The following is a 23,117-nucleotide window of genomic DNA, read 5'->3' as shown; positions in this document are numbered from 1 at the left end:
AACCTCTCAGGAGAACATGTTTTGAAAGCAGCGTGTGTTTATTTTTTCATGCCTCGTACGTATGAATGGCTTCTGTGTGCCGTCTGCTCTCCTGCAGAACAGAACCGAGTCTGCAGCCTCAGCTCCAGAAACAAGCTCCTGATTCCTGCTGCACGTGAGACTTTTTACAACATCTACAACGTGTCTCCTCTGAGTCTACAACTTAAACTTAAACAGGACAAACATACCAAGACAAAGAAAAACAGATTAAACCTGCTGCATGTTGGGAAAAAGGATGTTGTAGACTTGGATACATCTTGGATTATACTGAGCAAGTTTAAACTCACAGGAGTACAAACTTTAAGCTCAAAAAGTGTTCAATCAGTGCATTTGGATTTGATGAGAGGAAACTAGTCTTCTTCTGTATATAGGCCATGTAGGAAACAAAAAAACAGCAGCCTCCTCCTCCTCCTCCTCCTCTTCCAGGAGCAGAGCTTCTCCTCTCTACTCCTCCAACACCAACACCACACTGCTGGAGCCCAAGACCGTATTAATGGACCCGCTGGAGGGAAGGGAGGCACAGGAGAACCAGAACCAGGACTGAGCGGGGCAGACTGTCAGACCCTGCTGCAGTGAAAGGTTTTCTAAAGGGACTGGTGCTCAGAAACACTACCACTTTAGTCCACAGGGGCCGCCAGAATCAACACAAAATATAAAGTTCCTTATAGTAACTTTAATGTTAGAGCAAATTTAAGGTTAAAACGTTAAGTGAAGGTCTCTCAATTTTATGTACAGTACCAGTCAAAAGTTTGGACACACCTTCTCATTCAATGGTTTTTCTTTATTTTTTATTTTTTTCTACATTGTAGATTAATATTGAAGACATCCAAACTATGAAGGAACACATATGGAATTATGTGGTAAACAAACAAATGCTCAACAAACCAGAATATGTTTTATATTTTAGATTCTTCAAAGTAGTTGAATGAGAAGGTGTGTCCAAACTTTAGACTGGTACTGTAGAACAAAAGCCCAGAATGAGTTTACGTGGTACATATTTTTGTATATTGATTTATATGTCCAGTATGAATAATGGACCTCTCTTTTACCCCATTAAACCAGTCTTTGGACTTTTCTAGTGAATGCTTGTTGTTTCCTAACTCCTAGAAGGAAAGAGGAAACCAACACCTCATATCTCAGGAACATCTAGAGGGAAAATCTTTCAAATTTGGCACAAATATTTACCTTGACTCTCGAATGAACTAGATTGTGGTGGTCCAAGGTCAAAGGTCGAGTTCACTCGACATATTTTTGGACTACATATGTTAATTATGAAAATTTCACACAAATGTCTATTAGGAAAAATAATGAAGATATATAGTGAAATCTTTGACTTTATGACCAAGCGTTTCTGTTTGTTCCCGACAGTCTCTACCTGACAGTCTCCAGTTGAGGTGAAAACATGAAAGTACAGTTACAGCTTGATATGCTTGAGCACATGTCATAACGTTTCCCTGTTAAAAAGGAGAGTGAGAGCTCGACCTGTGGACTCTCTCAGTGACAGAACACTGTTTCCTTTTTAAGGCAGAGAAACAGAACAGACGTTCTTCTCAGTGAGCAGAGCTGGAACACACAGCTGATAAAAGACGGCGTTTACCCGACACCCGGAGTCATTAACCGCCGCATTACCCCACATAACTCCACATAACTCCACAAAACTCCACATAACTCCACATAACTCCAGGGGTGTCGTGACACGTGCCCTCGCCCTCTGAAAGAAGTCCTGTGCGTGTTTTTATTTGGCTCTCTGACACCGTTCTCACTGCGCCGGGTCAAACAGGACGCACTCACATGTTAAAATAACTTTGACGGAGTTTCTTGGGTAACTGTTATAGTTTACACCCTCTCTGAGCAGCTTCTGTTTATAGAGGCAAAGATTAAACTGAAGTACTTCAGAGATTTATTACTACACTTGACTTACCAGCTGGTTGTACCTGTGCTTAAGACAAATTCAAAGCAACTTTACATGACAACGATATATATAAATTTGACAATATGAAATGGGTTGAACAAAGATCTAAGTGCAGTGTGACCCTGGAAATGAATTCCAGTGTTTCCAGCCCAGTTTACCTCCAATTCTGCATGTGTATTGTGTTTCAATTAATCCAAAATAAAGATTACAACATAACTATGAGAAGGGATTTCGATGCATTGAGAAGGGATCTTTACCCTGCTAAGATTAAGTGGAGATTAAAGGGCCAGTGTTTAGCTTTTTAGAGATACGATGAGCAGAAATGGAATATAATATTCATAAATATGTTTTCATTAGTGTGTAATCACCTGAATCTAAGAATTGTTGTTGTTAGCTTAGAATAAGTCTGTCATATCTATATAGGGAGCAGGTCCTCTGCCATGTTGAAGTCAAGTGTCTTTACGCTGCATTCTCTCTACTGTCCATCAGGGGGCGACTCCTCTGGTTGTATAGAAGTCTATGAGAAAATGACTCTACTTCTCTCTTGATTTATTCCCTCAGTAAACATTGTAAACATGAGTTTATGGTCTCAATCTCTAGTTTCAAGTCTTCTTCAATACAGCATGATGTTCATTTAGTAAATGATGCTCCATTTAGAGTCAAACAGACCATAAAGCAGGGGATGCTTTAGGGCGGGGCTATCTTGTGATTGACAGGCCTCTACCAGAGATGTATGCGGCGTCTCTACGTCACTCATTTACAATTATGTTAACTTCTGTTCATCGGTTGTGATAAAAACAAACATTGCGACGGCAAAAATCCAAGATGGATTCCGAACTCAAGCTTCAAAACATCAGTTCACAAACCAGTGGATGAAGTCACGATGACTATTTGCACTTCTTATTTACACTCTATGGAAAACAAGTGGCAACACTGAGCTTGTATTTTTTAGGTTGGGTAGATTACCAGCCCTAGCTTTAACATGAAACCCTCTGCTTGACTGTTTATTCACAAGAGCACATTAATGAGAATGAAAAGCAGCATGTATTTGACCTTTGTGTGGAAATCTTTCCACTTGCCACACCTTCACCTACGAGCTGAGGGGTTGCCTCATCCACACGGCTGAGTACACACTTTATCAGATGGGCAGAAACAACTTGGTGGTTTTAACAGGCAGTCAGAAAACCCCACCAGGTTCCTGCAGGGGCCTCAGAGACCAGAGGCCTCACAGAGAGGACCTGCATTCATAATGAGCCTCCTTGTCCTGGTCTGACCTGTTCGCTGAAAGTCACAGAGAGCGTAACACCCCTGACTTTGGCAAATGGAAGCCATATGAGGGGCGGAGGCTGCGGAGGGCCTCCTGCTTCTCCTCCTCCACCTCCTCCACCTCCTCCTCCTGCTCCTCACAGAGGGTCTTTGTGACGGGGAGCTGTGAGGAGAGGACGGGGAACTATCAGAGCCTGAAATCTCACAATCTATACTCTGTCAAAAGTGACGAGGTGATGCAACGACCGCATTTGAGTTTTGGTCTCATCCGCCATATACGTAGAAATACCTACGAAAAATAATGTGTAGTAATTCGTAGATATCCCACAAAATAAATTTGTTTATAATGCAGGTAATCTTGAACAAGGACGTATAAAGAACGCAAAAAGCACACACGAAGGGGAAGGAGTGGAGACACTGATATTTCAGCCAGGAAACGGCTGTTTGATCCCCGTGTGACACAAGAGGATAACGTTGATTTATTTGTCACATAACCTGCTTATTTCAGTAAAGAAAATGTCGTTATTTTAATCCAAACCAAGTCTTTTCCTAGACCAAACTTGATAGTTTTGTTGCCTAAACCTAACTCAGTTAATTCCTCTGAAGACAGAAGTTTATTTTGAAAAGACTGTTTGCATTGTAAGACGCGGAAATTGAGACGTGTTGCTGGACTTTCATTGGCAAAAAACGAGGAGTCGCTTATTTAAATAAAAAATAAAAAAATACCGCACGAAAATGTGTATAAATGTGCTTATTTTGATATGTCCAGACAGTACTACTTTAAATAATAAAATTAAAATTAAAAGAAAAAGACAATGTTTCAAATAATAAAACCAAGTGCGATCAATCCAGATAATGACAATAGAATGAATACATTTTGGTACCCTGAAGGCATCACCTTGAATTCTGGGTTCAGACTGTGTGTTGGCTCGTTGCCTCTCTCAGCATGTTTTTCAATAAAAGGGCTGAAGACAGTGATGTTATTTTCCCCCTATGATCTAAAATGTGTTTTTATTTCTGTACAGATATTATTTGTCAAATAGTAAATGCACGCTCTCTTCTTCTTTGATTACAGAAGAGCCTTGTTCCTCTTTTCATAAGCAGCCTGGCGGTCCGTTGTGACCCTGCAGAGTTCACAGCAGCATCATCTGGTTTCTAACGGTCGGGGCGGCGCGGTGGTCAAACAGACTCCGCTCTTGAGCTCACGTTGACGTCAGTGTTGGCCTCGTTCATCAGCTGCAGGCGGCGGTTTGCTCCACTGAGTCTCTGTGTTGAAGGAGGGCAGGGTCACCTTTTGGAAAATGCTGAGTCTGAGGAGGAGAAACCACTAAACTTCCTGTTATTGGGTTCTGTAGAAACAATACAATCATTGAAGTTTACCAGCAGCAGAGGAGGTAACAGGTGCTGTAGGGAGGCTTCTTAGTTTGAAACTGAATTCAGACTAAAAGTGGCTTTTTAAGCAGAAGTGATACTTGCTCCCTTAAAGTTTAAGGACTGGATAGTACTGTAAGTACTCACATATATTTGAATTAAGTAAAAGTAGCAATAGTGTTTAAAAGTCCTGCAATCATAATGAATGAATATGAATATCAGCTTTAATGGTCATGTAGATACATAGATACATGTACACGAAATGTCCCTTCTGCATTTAAATAAATGGAAATGTAAAATGTAAATCAAACTACAATAGTCAAAATTTTACCAATATGAAGAAGGTTATTGTGAATACAGGAACACACATTAAGTGCAATTCAACCCCTGTTCAATATTTAACCACTTTATTGTTGTTTTATTAATTTTCTTTATTATTCCTATTTTTGTTATTACATTAATCGTATTAGATTGTATATTATATGTCTTTTTTATATTTACTATTCATTAACTGTAACTACTATTACTTAATTTATTACTTGTTTAAGCGGATTGACTCTTGAATCTTGAATATTCTTGTTATGGAAAAAAATGACGTTGCTTTACAATTGCATCAGTTTATAAAAATATATTGCTGTGTGAATTAATCTGACAAAAATAAGCTCCCCTGGTGCGTAAAGGCCTTTGGATAGCATCATGAGATCAAGCAAATCACCTGAGTGTCATCAGATCAACCAGATTTACTGATTCATTTTCTGCAGAATTTTAAAGTGGGAGGGAGCACTTCTATCTTTAGGAAACTCTGCTTGTTGAGTCATGTGTATAATAAAATGAAGTGTGTTTGATAAAAAGCTGTGACCAGGAAATTACTTGAATAAGTTTTTCTAAAGAAATAAACTTTATACTTTATGTTTTTGAGGGATTTAAGTCTTCAAATGACTTCGATCTTGAAGCTGACAGATTACGGTGGTGAGAATAAAAATAATAAAAAAATAATTTGTCAGTTTCATCACATGTTTTTATATTGTCATCATGTCTTCATGAGTCTGTTTTTATTTTATAAACATGACTGATTGATTATTGTGTAATAAGAGAAGACAGATGTTGACACTGTTGGACATTTAATACGTTTCTGATTTATCATTCAGTATTTTCTATTCCTCCTCAACTTTTTGTGACAGAAAGAAAAAAAGAGAGACAAATATAGAGTATTCATAATTAATAGATAGATAGATATTCCTTTATTGATCCCCATGGCGGAAATGCGGGTGTTGCAGCAGCTCAAGTACAGAGTAAACAGATTAAGATAATAAATAAAAGATATTATACAATGAAATAAAATAAAAATAAAATAGAACGATAAGAGAGCGTAATGAGAGTATATATATGACTGACCAGAGAGGAAAAAAGACACAAAACATTAAAATACAGTAAATTGTCAAATCAATTACTTATAGTGAAGCATATTGACCCCTGTCTGTGTTACAATGATGTCATGATGGATGCATTTCTATATACAACATTTAATGTGTACTAGAAACAACTAGAAATGTGTTTTTTTTTATGACGACAAATTGTATTGAAGGTCATTATGGGGGAATAAAAAACTGTAGGTGTCAAATAAAAGTTATTTATCTATTTATTCTTTCTTAACCTTTTAAAAACACACCTATTTTTTAGGCCTCTGCTCGAAAATTGCATATTTACCGGTAAAATAAACCTTTCACGGCAAAACAGCTCAGATAAGAGAAAATATACAACTATCGTTCGATGAAGCCATTTCTGTTGTTGGTGTTCTTTGGCTCACATCTCGCTGATGCTTTGATGTAGAGGGATTTGATGTATATGTATGTATATATGTATATGTCCGGAATCTGTGGACTATCTGCAGACTACCGCAGGTCCTTCCTTCCAGCTGCTGTCAGGCTGCACAACCAACTCTGCTCCCAGCAGACCACATGACAATAATAACATGACAATAATAACATGACAATAAAAAACCTGTGCAATACATTACACATTACACTGTGCAATAATAGTTAAAAAAGTTAAAATAGTTAAAATAGTTTTTTTCTGTCTGTAAATATAATATTTCAGTTATTGTTGTTTTTCTACTGTTTTTTTTTATTTATTTTTATTGCTTATTTATAATACTTGTTTTTTTTTATCTTCATTTTTTATTTTTTATCTTGTCTTCTTTTACTATGTCTCTTGTGTGCACTTTACTCTACGCTGCTGTAAGCCTGCAAATTTCCCCGCTAATCATGGATTATCTTATCTTATCTTATATCTTAATCTTATCTTATCTTATCTTATCTTATCTCATCTTATCTTATCTTATCTTATCTTATCTCATCTTATCTTATCTTATCTTGTTCTTTTGAGATATTGTTTGTGTGTACTGATATTTGGTAATTCATTTAGTTGGTGTTTGAGTTGTGTTTGGATCATGTAAAAATGGCTTATATATTCTTGTAGCCCAGGTTCTGCTGTTTAATTTGAAGTGCAACATCACTATATTATTTTGTGATCAGTGCATTGTTTCACACTGTTCTCCCTGGCCCCTAATTGAGGGCCTTTCAGTTTAAAACTATTTTATTGTTTATATTTGACCACCAGAGGGCGCTAACGCTCTTCTTACACCGTCTGACTTTTCTCTCGTTGTTGATTGGCTCATACGCCACGCCCCCTCTCAAAGCCCTCCTCCTCTCCCATTGGCTGTCACAGGCTGCCCATCACCCTGTGCGTCAAACCAAGGTTGGTTGCACATGCAAACTGTCAAGAGGAGAAGGAAGCGAGCCGATGGCAGCCACACAAACCCTCCTCCCGCACTGTGAGTCCATATTTTATAACATCACTCTCTGGTAACACAAACATCACTCTCGATGACATTAATAACCGCACAGACATTTGGATTTATTACATGCAAACTGGCACAAAATGGCAGCTGAAGACGTGTTTACATTGCATTGAGCCGGGGGTGGAAGCTAGCTAGCTAGCTAGCTAGCTGGATGCTAGCTGTGTTTAGATAGCGGTATGCTAGCTGTGGGGGGGCTGTCCAGGTCGTTAGATGCACTATTATTAACATTAGTTATTTAGATATTAGGGTTGAGGTTTCTGTAATGTCCACGTTTGTTCCTTTTTCTGTCATTTCACGTCGTTTCTCAGGAACATCTGCAGACTGGAGACGCCTTCAGGGGCAGCTGGGAGATTTGAGTTGTAGACATGTGTTAATCTGAAGGACAGAACCAGACAATGTTTAGACACCTTCTCATTCAGTGGTTTCTCTTTATTTAAATTTTATTTTATATATTTTTTTATTTTATATATATTTTTTTATTTTATATATATACAGAACAAGTCAAAAGTTTGGACACACCTTCTCATTCAATGGTTTCTCTTTATTTTATTTTTATTTTATATATTTCTTTATTTTATATATATACAGAACAAGTCAAAAGTTTGGACACACCTTCTCATTCAATGGTTTTTCTTTATTTTTATTTTTATTTTATATATTTTTTTATTTTATATATATACAGTACCAGTCAAAAGTTTGGACACACCTTCTCATTCAATGGTTCTTCTTTATTTTTATTTTTATTTTATATATTTTTTTATTTTATATATATACAGTACCAGTCAAAAGTTTGGACACACCTTCTCATTCAATGGTTTTTCTTTATTTTTATTTTTATTTGATATATATTTTTATTTTTCATTATGGTTTTTCTTTATTTTTTATTTTTATATTTATATATATTTTTATTTATATATATACAGTACCAGTCAAAAGTTTGGACACACCTTCTCATTCAACTGGTTTTTGAAGAATCTAAAATATAAAACATATTCTGGTTTGTTGAGCATTTGTTTGTTTACCACATAATTCCATATGTGTTCCATCATAGTTTGGATGTCTTCAATATTAATTATGTAGTAAACAAACAAAAAAAAAAAATAAAGAAAAGTATTGAATGAGAAGGTGTGTTCAAACTTTTGACTGGTACTGTATATATATAAAATAAAATATATATAAAATAAAAATAAAGAAAAACCATTGAATGAGAAGGTGTGTCCAAACTTTTGACTGGTACCTCTTCAGAAAACACTCCCAACATAAACTAAAATGTTATCTATCTATCTATCTATCTATCTATCTATCTATCTATCTATCTAAATAAATAAATAATCGGGACGCATTTGAAAATATCAAAACCAAAGACAACATCATTAGACGGTCTAATTGGTCTTTTAAGAAAGTAATATAACGTGACGTGCTTGATTAAAGAAAATTACATTTGGCAATTTAAAATATATATATATACAGTACCAGTCAAAAGTTTGGACACACCTTCTCATTCAATGGTTTTTCTTTATGTTTCTTATTATTTTTTTCTACATTGTAGATTAATATTGAAGACATCCAAACTATGAAGGAACACATATGGAATTATGTGGTAAACAAACAAATGCTCAACAAACCAGAATATGTTTTATATTTTAGATTCTTCAGAGTAGTTGAATGAGAAGGTGTGTCCACACTTTTGACTGGTACTGTAAATGCTCATGATTTTTATACTGCAGGTCCAAATCCCTTCTCTCCTCTGCAGAACATTCTGAATGGAAACCAAATACAATCTAATTAATGCTTGAGTTTTACTCAATTACAGCAGAACCGATGAGAAGATTAATCAATAAGTTGATTATAGAACATGCATCACTACCTGTTTCCTGTCTTTTAATAGATCTCATTCGTTCATTTCCTACTTTTCTCTGTCTAATGTGACAGTTTTGGATTGTTGGTCAAGCAAAACAAGTAAATTGAAGATGTCACATGTTTGTTATGGATGTTTTTTCACAATCACTTACACAATTAGCAGATTAATAACAAATGTCCTCGTCAGTTGCAACCATTACATTACATTACATTACATTACAGTCATTTAGCAGATGCTTTTATCCAAAGCGACTTATAATAAGTGTATTCAACATAGGTATTCAAGAGAACTACTAGTCACCAGAAGTCATAAGTGCATCTCCTTTCTTAAACAAGCATCTAAAAGCATAAACCAGAGCAAAAGTACAGAAACAAACTAATACCAATACAATAAGTGCAACAAATAATACGAATACAATAAGTGCAACAAACTAATAGAATACAATAAGTGCAACAAACTAATAGAATACAATAAGTGCTACGTGGAAGGCTCAGGGTAGTACTTCTTGAAGAGGTGAGTTTAAAGATGGGCAGCGACTCTGCTGTCCTGACGTCAGTGGGGAGTTCATTCCTCCACTGAGGGGCCAGGACAGAAAAAAGCTGTGACCGGGTGGATCGGCAGCAGGGACCTCTGAGCGACGGGGCAACCAATACATGAATGTAAATTATGTGTCACTTCAAGGCGTTAGTTTCTATACCAGTATAAACTGTTGAAACACTTTTTTCTGACAGTGGAAGGTGTAAAGTTCTGGTGCTGAAATGCTGAATTCTTCTTCAAAATAGACAAATGTGAACAAATGTGACAAGATAGACAAATGTGAAGACGCCTAATGTGACAGTTTTGGATTGTTGGTCAAGCAAAACACGTAAATTGAAGATGTCACATGTTTGTCACAATCACTTACACAATGAGCAGATTAATAACAAATGTCCTCGTCAGTTGCAACCATACATGAATGTAAATAAGTTTTAAATTAAGTTATGTGTCACTTCAAGGCGTTAGTTTCTATAGGTATAAACTGAAACAGTTTTTCTGACTTTGTAAAGTTCTGATGCTGAAATGCTGAATTCTTCTTCAAAATAGACAAATGTGAAGACCCAGAGATCAGAAATCATTAGTGTCAGCAGTTAAAAATGAACAAAGGAGGTTGCGTGCACATCGTGGCTATTTGAATTAATAATTTTGCAAGAAATCGACTCCCAGTGGCGCCCACACACCCAGTTAAGTCTGCCAGTCAGATTAGGTGGCAACACGGCACCATAAATATCTTTAAAACGTTCCCCTCCTTAATATAGTAAAGAAGGCCGTGGCAGCCATGAATGAGCAGAGCTTTATAGGAACAAAGTTCTTGCGCAGATTCGGGCTCCACTGTCCGTTGGGATAAAGGCTGGAGCCGATCCGGGCTCAGCGCTCTGCAGGAGGTGTCTGAGCCTGTCCCAGCAAGGAGTCCTGACTCATCCGGTTCAAGGTGGGGTAGAGGTGGAGAGCTGAATTGTAGGAAAAGTGCAAGTTTCTGCATATAAAGTGGTGCAATAGAGATCCAGAACCTCATGTGGCAATTACTGTTATTATCTATGAGATGAAGGGAGAGGTCAAAGACAGGAGAAGAAGATGCCAGACTTGAGTCATTGTGCAAATTTAGCCTTGGCACCGTCTCTGTGTTGAACATCAGTAACTTTCCACTTATGAACTGGAGTTTTACTATATTGTCACATCAGCATTTATGAAAACCACCAAGCCTTTACTGTCCTGATGCATCTCGAAGAATAGGCAAATCTGTTAATCTATTAATTGTTAAAGTAATATTTTTGGTTCCCACTTCTCAAGTTTTAAAGATTTTCCAACTATTTTAAGTTTTAATATAATTGTAATGGTAAAAGTCATATTATTTGGTTATTATTATTATTATTATTATTATTATTATTATTATTATATATGTCCGTTGGGCAAAACAAGATACTTAAAGGCATCACTTTGGGCTCTGTTAAGCAATGGTAGTCATTATTGGCTATTTTATTGACTAAGCAATCAATTGATCTAGGAAATATTCAGCAGATTAATTGGTAATGCAAAAATTGGCTTTCCTGTTTGATCAGTGAACAATTCGATTCTGCCTCCATGTGTCTTAAGTTTAAAAACACTTTTAAAACCAACAGGATTGTGTCATAAGTTTGAAACAAGATACAATACTAAAAACTAGGCATAATTGGGATTTAGGGGTTTTAACATGAAATCAAGGTGTAAACTGAACTCGCGGGTCACCTAAACCTCGAAAGAACCCCTCAAGAATAAAGAGGACATGACCTCAGCCTTCTCAGCGGTGAGCTATGGCCCCAAGTAAGCAGGTGTAATAGAAGAGATTAACTGTTACGCTCAGGCTCTGAAACACTAATCCACTTAGGCATGGGAAGAGTTTATTTTAAATCAACTCAGTGCCACGATGGGGAGTGAGAATAAACGTCTGTATGTGGGTACCAGGCAACAGTGGAACATTTATAAAGTAATACTTAGCAGCCACGGACCCCTGTTTTTTTTTTTTTGGCATTGCCTAAAAATGGATGTGACAGATATCGAGGCACTTTGGTAACAACTATGTTCAAACTGAAAGATAACATCTTCACAAATACATTTATTAAGTACGACTGTTACCGTCTTCTTCACATCTTGTCTTCGCCCTATGTAAAGCGTCTTTGGGTATCTAGAAAAGCGCTATATAAAATTAAAGTATTATTATTATTATTATTATTATTATTATTATTATTATTATTATCTTCTTTCACCCGCTTAATAATGTTTATTAGGTGGAAGACAGCAGTAGGCTTAACCAGTTCTTCAGTCACTCAAATGGTTCTTTGAAATTCTGTTTCTTTTATGTAAAATAATGTTTTTTTTTTTTCTGTTAAATATTTTCTTGATTAATGGTTTTTAAAATGTCCAAAAATAATAAAAAGTGCCTACAATTTCCCAAAAGTTCCCAAGTTCCAAGGTTAAATAGCCGTTTTTTTCTGACAAATTTACTATCAGAGAAAACAAAGAAAGCACAAAAAATGTAAATCATTTTTGATATTTTTTTCTTTTACAAAATGACTTGGTTGAGTACTCGTTTATCAAAATAGTGGCCAATCTTTTTCTGCTGACTGACTTCTTGATTCATGGACTTAACACTCTTAAGTGAAAATGAATGCTTTACTATTATTTCTGGATCCCAGGATGATTAGCAGGGGCCTTCAACTAAACCAGTGGAGAAAACTTTTGTCTTTTTTGCAGTCTTATTTGTGTTTCCTCAGCTGGAGATCCTCAAGTCTGTGAACAGTAATGTGTTTGTTTATTATCTGGTCTTCGACCCCTTCTGGGCTGCTTATGCTAATAACGGTATTTTCCACTGCAAATAGTCAGCCCCTTGACCCGTGAGTGACTGTGCCCGATGGCGGAGCGGTTTTGTTGTTCAGATGGGCGTCTTATGGCGTGCCAGGGAGTAATGAGTAGCTGCGGTTTGTCTGCATCGCACTCGTGGTCCGCTGGCCGTCCTGTCTCCTCCACTGGCTAATGTTTAGTGGTGATGGGAGTGCGGATCGGAGCCGATGCCCCTGCAGACTGCTGCCTCAGGGTTAGATGTGTAACGGTAGAGCAGGTCCTGGAGGTAATTATTGACCAAGCACACGGCCATTTCTGCTTAAAGGTGATGGGACAATGGCTGGGATATGCAGTTCCACACATGGTATTCTTTTTTTTTAGTTGGAAAAAATAAAATCCTCAACACAGCTTGGCATATTGAGACTATGTTGGAAAGAAACCATCAAACTTCTTTTTGGATTTGATCAATTGTATTGATGTGTTTTTTATGCTACAATCTTTTGATATTGGAAGACATTTTATCACATATGCAGGAAACTGGAAATTGAATGAAATCAGAAGATAATCATTGCAGGAGATTTGTCAAGAGTTGAAAACTTGACCGGTTGATTGAGGCTTACAACCGCAAGGCCGTAGTTCTAGTTTTGTGTTTTAGATGCTCTTAATGTTTTTTTAAGATAAGTGTTGCCGTAAACAAGCATGGAGGAGGAGTGGACCGTTTGTTTTTCAGTGAGACTTTGGCTGTGTTGGAAGAATGTCTAAGTATGAGATGAAATGAGACTCTTTGCTTACACTGGAATGCCCCACAATGCAATGCGTCTGGTTGCCTTGGGACCGGGCGTCAGTCTCGTGAGATTTTGAGTTAAAGCTTTTAACATGTGGCCCTTCTTACTGTTTTAATTTGTTTTTGGCTGTTTAGATTCCCAACATGTGTTCAGTTTATTTAAATAACGCCTGTTTGGAAATTCGCTGCAACATTTTCAGAGATGTGACGGAGACGCTTGTGGACAGTAAACAGAAAGCTCGTGATCATTTGTTTAGTAGGCATTATGCGGTGCAAACTGATAATGAGTTTGTAATAATGTTGAAATGTTTTGTGTCTCTTCTAGGACTGTCAGTCTTGCACACAAATGGAGGACAGGACTGTCATCAGATAACTGGAGCTCTTGAGAAGCCCGTCTGAGACGTGAATCAGCTGAGAGAAGAATGAGTAGCTTGAATAACGGCGTCATCACAGAGGACTGACCGGCGCCATCATTTCTCACCTAACCTCTTCCCCTGGTTCGGTCTCATTCCGCTCCTCTTCCTCACGCACGCCTTCATCCACCGGCTCCTGCTCTCCGGCCCCCCGGCAGAGTGGTCCCGTCCCTCTCTCCCTCAGGCCTCGGGCCCTCCCATCGGCGGCCCTCCGCGGCGGCGTGTTGGTGTACGATGGCGCGGTGGGACCCTGAGGGCTGCCGCGGGGGACTGTGATGTCAGAGCCCAACAGCCCGGGCGAGAGCCGGCGTGGCGCTCCCAGATTCTTCGTGGGCTGCGAGGACGATGAGAGCGAGCCCCTGGAAGATAGCATGAGGACAGACATGGAGCTGTATGAGGACGACGAAGACACTGACTCGGTGGGAACTCGCACTACGCTAGCTCCTTACTTTGAAGCGTTCCTCCTCAGCATCAGATAATCAGTGGATAGTAGATTATTAGATGCCCTTGAGTAACTTTGTCATAGCAGCAGGTCAGAGGTCACTTCTTTTTGCCTTGGTGCACACTGACAGCACAGTGAGAGGACAGATAAACTAAAAGAGAACAGCTTCTCCTCACAGGCACAACAGTGTCTTGTTTTTTTACAATAAGTCAAAAGTAGTGGAGCCTGTTAGCTACCACGTAATTGTAACTACCTGCCCAGGGACTACAGATGAAAAATTTGCTCTCTAGCTAATTCGCGCTCTAGCTAACTCTGGCACATTTACATTTAAGTGGAAACTGAAATGTTAATTTATTTGCTGTCCCTGGTGAATAAATAAATAAATCTAACCTCTAATGCCGCTGCTCTGCTGTCAAAGTGATATTTTCTTGGCGTGAGGTATTTTTTAATACATGTAATAAATAGATTAAAAAACAGATTATGTTCGTAAACGATCGGCCTCCTTCAGGAGAAATCTTTCTGGGGAAATTTCTCCAATCACTTATCCAGATAACGAAAACGTGTTCAAAAATAAAATAGTTGATGACTAACAGTGCACGTGAACACACTGAATGTGACTGTGTTAGCTTGGAGCCTGTTCGTTAACATTGACATTGGTTGTTCTGGTGAATTCGTCAGCTGGATAGCAGCTAACAGACGAGAAGGTCCAGGGCTATAAACGGGACACATCCGTCATGGTTGCAAACAAACCAACCTTTAAGGACTGTGGTTGGTGCTATCAAATTAAGTTGGAGATTTTCAACCACTCCGTCTTAGAAGAGGACACACTACGGAAGTCTATTTCAGTCGGTCCTTCAGTTTGAGGTTTTGTGGGGGATTGTGTGGGACAAAGCTGCCGTTGTCTCTCCTGCTTCCTCTGACAGATTCTTTCTCTCTCTCTGCGTCTCCCCTCCTTCAGCCCCCGGAGCAACAGATCGTGGTCGGGATCTGCTGCATGATGAAGAAGTCCAAGTCCAAGCCAATGACCCAGATCCTGGAGAGGCTGTGCAAGTTCGAGTTCATCACCGTGGTCATCTTCCCAGAGGACGCCATCCTCAACGAGCCCGTGGAGAAATGGCCTCTGTGCGACTGCCTCATCTCCTTCCACTCCAAGGGTACAAGACACACACAAAAACACCCACAAACACACACAAACATGTTTGATGTTTCAGGCGAAGGTGATATTGCATTATGCATTATTGTTTTTGGTGTAGTTTGTTTGTCCGTCCCATTTCTTGGAACCACTATCTCACAGCAAAGCCTTGAGGGATTCTATTGAAATGTAGCATAAAACGTCCACCAGGACTCAAGGATGAACTGATGAGAATTTTGGGGGTCAAAGGTCACTGTGACCTCACGTCCGTCTCCATTATGGTGATTTCTCAGGAATGTCTTGAGGCAATCTCACTACATTTTGGCATAAATGTCCAACAGGACTGAAGGTCGATCTGATCAAAAAAACTCACAAAAAACATTGCTAAAAAGTATGCTAATCGTGACAATTTCACATTAATTCTTAATTGTTTTTATGCCAAAACATATCGTCACCGGCGGCGACACTGCTGCCAGTGTGATCACATGGGCCTTTCATCAACTGCTCAGTCATTTCACACACTAAACAGAGTTACTGTCTTATAACACAATGTCAGCATTATGTTTAGTCCAACAGAGTCTTTCTGTCTCTCCATGTTCGTAGTCCACAGCGTCTCAAGTGTGTTTGTGTTTCCTCCAACGCCGTCCCAGCAGCCGTCACTCTGAACTTGTTTCCCCTTACTTGTTATTAACATCATATTATCCATGAGCTTCATTCATTGATTGATTTCTCTGCTTGTCAACCAGGATTCCCGCTGGATAAGGCGGTGAGCTATGCCAAACTGAGAAACCCTCTGCTCCTCAACGACCTGAACATGCAGTACTACATACAGGACAGGTACTCAGACTCACTCCTAACTGTACTTTTACAATATTGGTTACGATTGAGAATGTTGATTATGATTATTATTTTATGTATTTGTTAAACAGGAGAGAGGTGTACCGCATCCTGCAGGAGGAAGGGATTGATTTACCGCGCTACGCTGTGCTGAACCGCGACCCAGATAAACCCGACGGTCAGTCTGACGGCTCATTAATGATATTCAATAAGCTATTTACTCATGTGTCCTTTTTTTTTTTTTTTGCTTTTACTACAGTTAACATGACATGGGGGAAAAGGCAATAGGAAGCTGACTATATTCACTCACAAGCTTTTAGTTCCTCAGAAAAACAGGCTCCGTCCAGGCAGCATCCTGAGGCCATTAATCCAAGACTGCATTGGGTTTATTTCAGCTTGTGGATAAATATAGTGTCAAATGTGAAGCAGTTGAGAGTGTACCATTCTTAAAGGGATAGTTTGGATGTGTGGTTGTATGAGGTACCATATTTAGTGTATTACATACATGGAGAAACAGACAGGAGAACCAGCATATGTGCTGCTGTGGACCGGGAGCAGCATCAAAACACACAGGGTTCTGCAGGAATGAGTCCTAAAACCAGGAAATTAGTTTAGAATGTTTTCACCGCTTTACCTTGCCGTCAGACAGCCCTTTCTGACGATAACTAGCAGTTATCTCGCTTCAGAGCTACCAGACTCCATTGACAAAAACATCATTTTAGTGTCTGGTCTACTGCTGCCTTTATTTGTTCGTCTGTTTGTGTTATTCTGTGATTTTTGTGATGCAATAGCAACAAAAAAAACCAACTAATCAAGGCATCAGTTAACCAGCAACACCTGTGATCTGCTAGGTAAAATGAATGCTTTTGTCAATGGAGTCTTGTGTCTTTGGAGAGAGCACAGATAACGAATTCAGTTCCCTAACTTAAAGGTCTGTCTGACAGCAAGGTGAAGAGGTGAATATATTCTAAATACAGCGTACACTCACGTCCACAGCAGTACATTGCTTTGCTCCTGTGCTGTGGTAGAACACTGACTATGGAGACGTTCGTCATACAAACAAACCTCTAAACATCCAAACTATCCGTTTTAAGTGCCGTGGTATGATGGGTGTGCAATTCGAATCCTTTTTTTTTTTTTTTTTTTTTGCACCGTGACGTAGAGAAAGTCCTTGGACTGATCAGCTGTTTCATATCTCTGCCATCCTTGACAGTTATGATAATGTCTTCGTAAGGACCAATGAGTGTTACATGGTTTGGAGTGCAGAGCTGCTTCACGGGGATCAAACGTAAACCCTCGGGTGGAGCGAGTGTCATCTGTGTATATTTAAAGCGATAATGAATAGGCTGCTTCCTGGCTCACGGAAACATTTCCTCCGTGTGTCTCAGAGTGTAACCTGGTGGAAGGAGAGGACCACGTGGAGGTGAACGGAGAGATATTCCAGAAACCTTTCGTTGAGAAGCCCGTCTGCGCCGAGGACCACAACGTCTACATCTACTACCCCACCTCTGCTGGTGGAGGCAGCCAGCGACTCTTCAGAAAGGTCCTTATAGTCTATAGATCCAAGAATGATCAGAGGAAACATCTGATGACAAGATGGGATGAAATTTATGTCCTTTAACATCCTAAAACTGTCCCGTCAACACCAGATTACAGTGGCATAAAGACCATTTTCACACAGTTATAATGCTATACCTCATAAAAGAAAGAAAAAAATATATTTGAATTTCTTTGATAATTTATTTTTACTAAAAATGGAAATCGTTGGAATCTATACATCCAACATTTGTCAAAGTTCCCACAAGTGTAACCAATAAATGGAGGCTGCACGTGCTTTATATATCGAACTATTGACATTTTTACAACGTCTATTACGTCCTCTCCTCTCCTCTCCTCTCCTCTCCTCTCCTCTCCTCTCCTCTCCTTTCCTTTCCTTTCCTCTCCTCTCCTCTCCTCTCCTCTCCTGTCCTGTCCTCCTCTCCTTTCCTCTTCTGTCTCCTCTCCTGTCCTTTCCTCTCCTCTGTGTTCAGCAGCCTGCAGTTTAGTCAAAGTTTCACAGAATTTTTGTCAGGTGACTGTTGGTCTCAGTGGAGTCAATCATGGCTTCTTTGTGGCGCTGAAGGGCTCAGAATTTAATGTGTTTTACAGAATCTGGTTAAAGCAAAAGATTTATTTGGGGCGAGATTTTAAATAAGACATGTCGAATAAAATGTTTTTAAAGAAATATCACAATTTTAAGCTTTGTTTTGTTTGCTTTTTCAAGATTGACAGAAGTGCAAGTTCAAGGACTGTCGGATAGATGAAAACCTGACGATAATGACTTTTTATAGAGCTTCTGGCTTTGATAAACAGTGTCGTTTTGCCGATTTGTTTAGAGAGAACATGCTTTTCACTCCTTCTGAACCCCCGGTTAACTGGTTCAGAGGATTAATGTTCCTAAACAACCCTTGCAGTATCCTGTACAACTTAATAGCTTGTCCTGTAATGGAACATGAGTCTGTTGCTCTGCCAGAGAAAGCACATTATCATAAATCAGGCCCACTGTTGTCAAACCCAGTGCTGCCGCCCTTAATTCAGCGATCGTGATGCATATTAAAGAGAATATTCAGAGGTCACAGCTGCACTGGATGGTTTCTCACTGGCTGTTTGATTTGTGCAGATCGGCAGCCGGAGCAGCGTGTACTCACCGGAGAGCAACGTGAGGAAGACGGGCTCCTACATCTATGAAGAGTTCATGCCAACAGACGGCACGGACGTCAAGGTAGAGTATGGACCGAGCGTGGATTATACTCACAGGAAAGGAAGTGACTAAATTCTCAGATGAACGTTTCTAGAGTTGTGAAGTGGGAGGAGCTTTTATAAGCGCCCCTGATTCTGTAGGAAAGTCATTTTCCCCGTTAAGTCGGCATGAAAAACTGCCCTTTGAATCATCAGTACAGAAGAACTGTAGAAGTTAACTAAAACTCCCAGGGTGCATTTCAGAAAGACACATCCTATAAGCGGGTATTTTTCGCAAGAATACAGTTTTGAAAAAGTTTGAAACAAAATCAATATGTTTTGAATTTCTTTTCAACATTTTGAACTTTGATTTGTTGGTGTAAAAGCTTTCATACCGGTTTGATATTAATCTAAACACTTGACCGTGATACGTCATCATTTAACCAGTACGTGTCAGCAGCAGCTCCCCAGTGGAACACAATGAGACTGATGGTGAACCATGAATGACCCCCAATGAACACAAAGGAAGCGAGTGAAGCAGCACCACAGTCAGCAGGACAACTCGCACCGTGTTTATTTTACACGTTCACTCGTATGTTCTTTTGGCTCACCTCTCGTCAAACCGGTGTGAGCTGGTGGTCGGACAAGCAAAACCTGTACGAATAGAATGCACCGTGAAGAAGTGTAACCAGCAGAGCGCCATAAACCAACCGCCACAATGCTGAGGAGGAATAAACTGTAAAGTCATTTCTCATATTCATGGACTGCAAGCCCTGTAAAGAAGGAAGTCAAGTACTAAATGCATTATACAGAAACAAAGTTAAAATATCCTGTTAAGAGTTTGATTTGGCTAAAAAAATATATACTCAAAGTGTAGATTTATAAGACTAAAAGGTTTCTAAAGCGTTTAAAAGCATAAATCCCTCTGACATGTTTATACACACCTCGCGCCGACTTCACTGCAGCCAGTATAAACTAAGCTGGAGTGTCATCTTTAAAAGTATTTTGTGTAAATAACACTTTGAAGTGGTAATACAGAATAGGGGGGGGGGAAAGCACTTGACACATCACAGCTTTATTATTGTGATGTTGTGTGTAATGGGACAAGAATCAACGTTTACATTAAGAATAACTGAGAGAACGCCTGGTGTTGTCTCGTGTGACCTCAGGTGTACACCGTGGGGCCCGACTACGCCCACGCCGAGGCCCGGAAGTCCCCCGCTCTGGACGGGAAGGTGGAGCGGGACAGCGAGGGGAAGGAGGTCCGCTACCCGGTGATGCTCTCAGCCATGGAGAAGCTGGTGGCCCGGAAGGTCTGCCTGGCATTCAAGGTGAGGAGGAGACATCGCTTTGTCCCGCTCGTCTCTTCTTCCTTCGTTGTTGTGGAGTGTCATGGCTGACGCTGAATTTGTGTCCTCTCACTGCAGCAAACTGTGTGTGGCTTCGATCTGCTCCGAGCGAACGGACACTCGTATGTTTGTGACGTCAACGGTTTCAGTTTCGTGAAGAACTCGATGAAGTACTACGACGACTGTGCCAAGATCCTCGGGTACCACGTTTATTTTTCACGTCATTCCTTATCTACTGGACTATTTTCTCCTGAGATTTGACTAGAAACCTTTATGATTAATCCCCAGAAGGGAAACTCATTGAGCTTGCTTTGGTTCATTCCTCGTTGAATTTGTTTCTCTTTCTTCAGGAACATCGTGATGCGTGAGCTGGCTCCTCAGTTTCAGATTCCTTGGTCCATCCCGACGGAGGCGGAGGACATCCCCATTGTTCCCACGACTTCAGGGACCATGTGAGTCAGAACAGTGAACAGTTTATCCAGAATGTTTGCAGTGGAGGTGTGTTCAGTGGGCCAAATCAATTTGGGTTGTCCCTTAAAGGTAGAATTCAGTTTGTTTGTATTTAACCATCAATGGGAGCTCAGGCCGTTATCTATGCTCTCTTCAAATTTACCAGACTCCTTAAACAAAACACAGAAGTTGCTGGTCTACTGCTGCGTCGATCAGTTGGCTTGATGGTGTAGTTTGTGACTTTGGTGAATTATCACCATAGAATGTTTATGAAAAGTGGACGTAGTCATCGTGACCTCACCCATTGGTTTGTGGACTGACGTTTTGAAGCCTCATAGACTTCTATACAATCTGACTTCTTTTTGCAACCAGAGGAGTCGACCCCTGCTGGTCAGTAGAGAGAATGCAAGTTTGAAGACACTTCTGCATTGACCTCACTCGACAGAACCGGAGGCCGCTGGTGAAAACATTCTAAATGTAGCATACAAAACAGTCAGCGGTAGACCAGCAACTTGTGTGATCTGCAAGGTAGAATTACCCAGCTGGTCATTCATATACCGTCATATACCTTATAACCCGTTGAAGTATCAGGAAGGTATGAAAAAAATATGAATCACCCAAGCAAAATCTTTACATTGCAAATAGTTGTTTGCTTTAATTTAATCTCACACTCTTCAGGATGGAGCTACGATGCGTCATCGCTGTCATCAGACACGGAGACAGAACGCCCAAACAGAAGATGAAGATGGAAGTTCGCAACCCCATGTAGGTTATCTCTGTTATTATTTTCCTTTTCTTTCTGTGGCTGATTAAAATATTTTTGATTAACCTGAAGTTTGTCTTCGATTCATCCAGGTTCTTTGATCTATTTGAAAAATACGGTGGATACAAAACTGGGAAATTAAAGCTGAAGAAGCCCAAACAACTGCAGGTAACAATGAGTCAGACAAAAGCATGATGACCTCGTAATGCCTAACTCCCGTATCTCCTCAGTCTGTGTGTGATTAACTGTGTGTGTGTGTAAGATCTCTGACAGCTTGTTACTCTGAACTCTCCACAGGAGGTGCTGGACATCACGCGGCAGTTGTTAGCAGAACTAGGACAGCACAACGACTGTGAGATAGAAGAGAAGAAGTCCAAACTGGAGCAGCTGAAGACTGTTCTGGAAATGTGAGTCAAGTGAACTGGGTCACTTTATCAACCACTAGTCCCCCTGATCTCATAGTCATTTATGTCATCTCTAGGTGGTTTCAGCAAATTGTTTCAAAACCATGATAGACTGCAAAAAGGAAATTACTTTTTTTAAATCCAAACTGGTTTTGTAGTGAAACTGTGCAAGAACTCCAATGTATGGTGCTCTGGTTTATGCTTTTAGATGCTTGTTTAAGAAAGGAGATGCACTTATGACTTCTGGTGACTAGTAGTTCTCTTGAATACCTATGTTGAATACACTTATTGTAAGTCGCTTTGGATAAAAGCGTCTGCTAAATGACTGTAATGTAATGTAATGTAAGTATACTGTAAACTTATAAGGTGATATGGTAATGGTTTTGGTACGTGCGTAACCTCACTTTCTGGAGCTCACCTTGTAGAATTTCCTTAAAGTAGTTTGGACAGAGAGTTCCAAGTTTGTCTTTGGGTTTGGTCCCGTGCTTGTGACAAATAAGCTTTAAAAGGTCACCGTCTGCCAAACACAAGATCCTTTGATGTGCTTAGATTGATTGGGCTGCAGTGTTTCACCTGTAAACAGCCTTCTACGCACAAGAAACATTGCGGCGACTGCCTTTTTTAGATGCCCAGATTGTAATGGCACAACATGTGCACAACTGTAGCCAAGAATTCTTCAGAACACCCGGTTCAGTTCAGCTTTATGGCCCCACTAGAGGACATTAGGTTTGCAGCAACGATTCACAAACACATCATTTATTAAAAAACAAGACGTAACAAATCAAATCAGACAATAAAAGATGAAGCAATGGTTAATAAAGTGTAGAAGCAACAGTTGATATCCGGTACAGTGTTCATTAAATGAAGTTCAGACCATTGGCAACTGGAACAAAAGGCTTCCTGAAGGGGCTGCAAACGGTTCAGCTGGGACCGCTTTAGAGCATTTTGGAGGCTCAGTTTTCTGGTTGCTATGATACAAAATATCAGTGGAAGTAAGATTTAGAGTATTTATTCTGGATGAGGCACATGGGGAGGGGAGGACGATCGCTGTGTCTTGTGAGATTTGAAGGTCGAGGATGCTCTCAGTAATGCTCACATGTAACTGAACATCTCGGTCCCGTTTTTACACGAGTAAACACATCTTTAGTCGTCTAATGCTGAT

At 39.7% G+C, this 23,117-nt stretch overlaps 1 protein-coding gene across 9 annotated transcripts in view; it reads left to right on the top strand.

Moving 5' to 3' along the window:
* Positions 1-7,340: 7,340 nt before the first annotated feature.
* Positions 7,341-23,117, top strand: part of ppip5k1a (diphosphoinositol pentakisphosphate kinase 1a) — a 42,099-nt gene continuing 26,322 nt past the window's right edge. For all 9 annotated transcript variants that reach the window (XM_054607722.1, XM_054607705.1, XM_054607689.1 and 6 more), the window contains exons 1-13: positions 7,341-7,421; positions 13,773-14,279; positions 15,261-15,456; positions 16,181-16,271; positions 16,364-16,449; positions 17,660-17,814; positions 18,931-19,032; positions 20,159-20,320; positions 20,417-20,538; positions 20,689-20,790; positions 21,467-21,553; positions 21,644-21,719; positions 21,849-21,958. In XM_054607722.1, the coding sequence (XP_054463697.1) occupies positions 14,136-14,279; positions 15,261-15,456; positions 16,181-16,271; positions 16,364-16,449; positions 17,660-17,814; positions 18,931-19,032; positions 20,159-20,320; positions 20,417-20,538; positions 20,689-20,790; positions 21,467-21,553; positions 21,644-21,719; positions 21,849-21,958 (1,433 nt within the window). In that variant the 5' untranslated portion in view covers positions 7,341-7,421; positions 13,773-14,135. The remainder of the gene's footprint in view (positions 7,422-13,772; positions 14,280-15,260; positions 15,457-16,180; positions 16,272-16,363; positions 16,450-17,659; positions 17,815-18,930; positions 19,033-20,158; positions 20,321-20,416; positions 20,539-20,688; positions 20,791-21,466; positions 21,554-21,643; positions 21,720-21,848; positions 21,959-23,117) is intronic.

This window comes from Anoplopoma fimbria, chromosome 2 (assembly GCF_027596085.1).
Source record: "Anoplopoma fimbria isolate UVic2021 breed Golden Eagle Sablefish chromosome 2, Afim_UVic_2022, whole genome shotgun sequence".
In the NCBI taxonomy this organism is placed as follows: Eukaryota; Metazoa; Chordata; class Actinopteri; order Perciformes; family Anoplopomatidae; genus Anoplopoma; species Anoplopoma fimbria.
The sequence above is the reverse complement of the archived record's forward strand: the minus strand, read 5'-3'. Positions and strand labels throughout refer to the sequence as shown.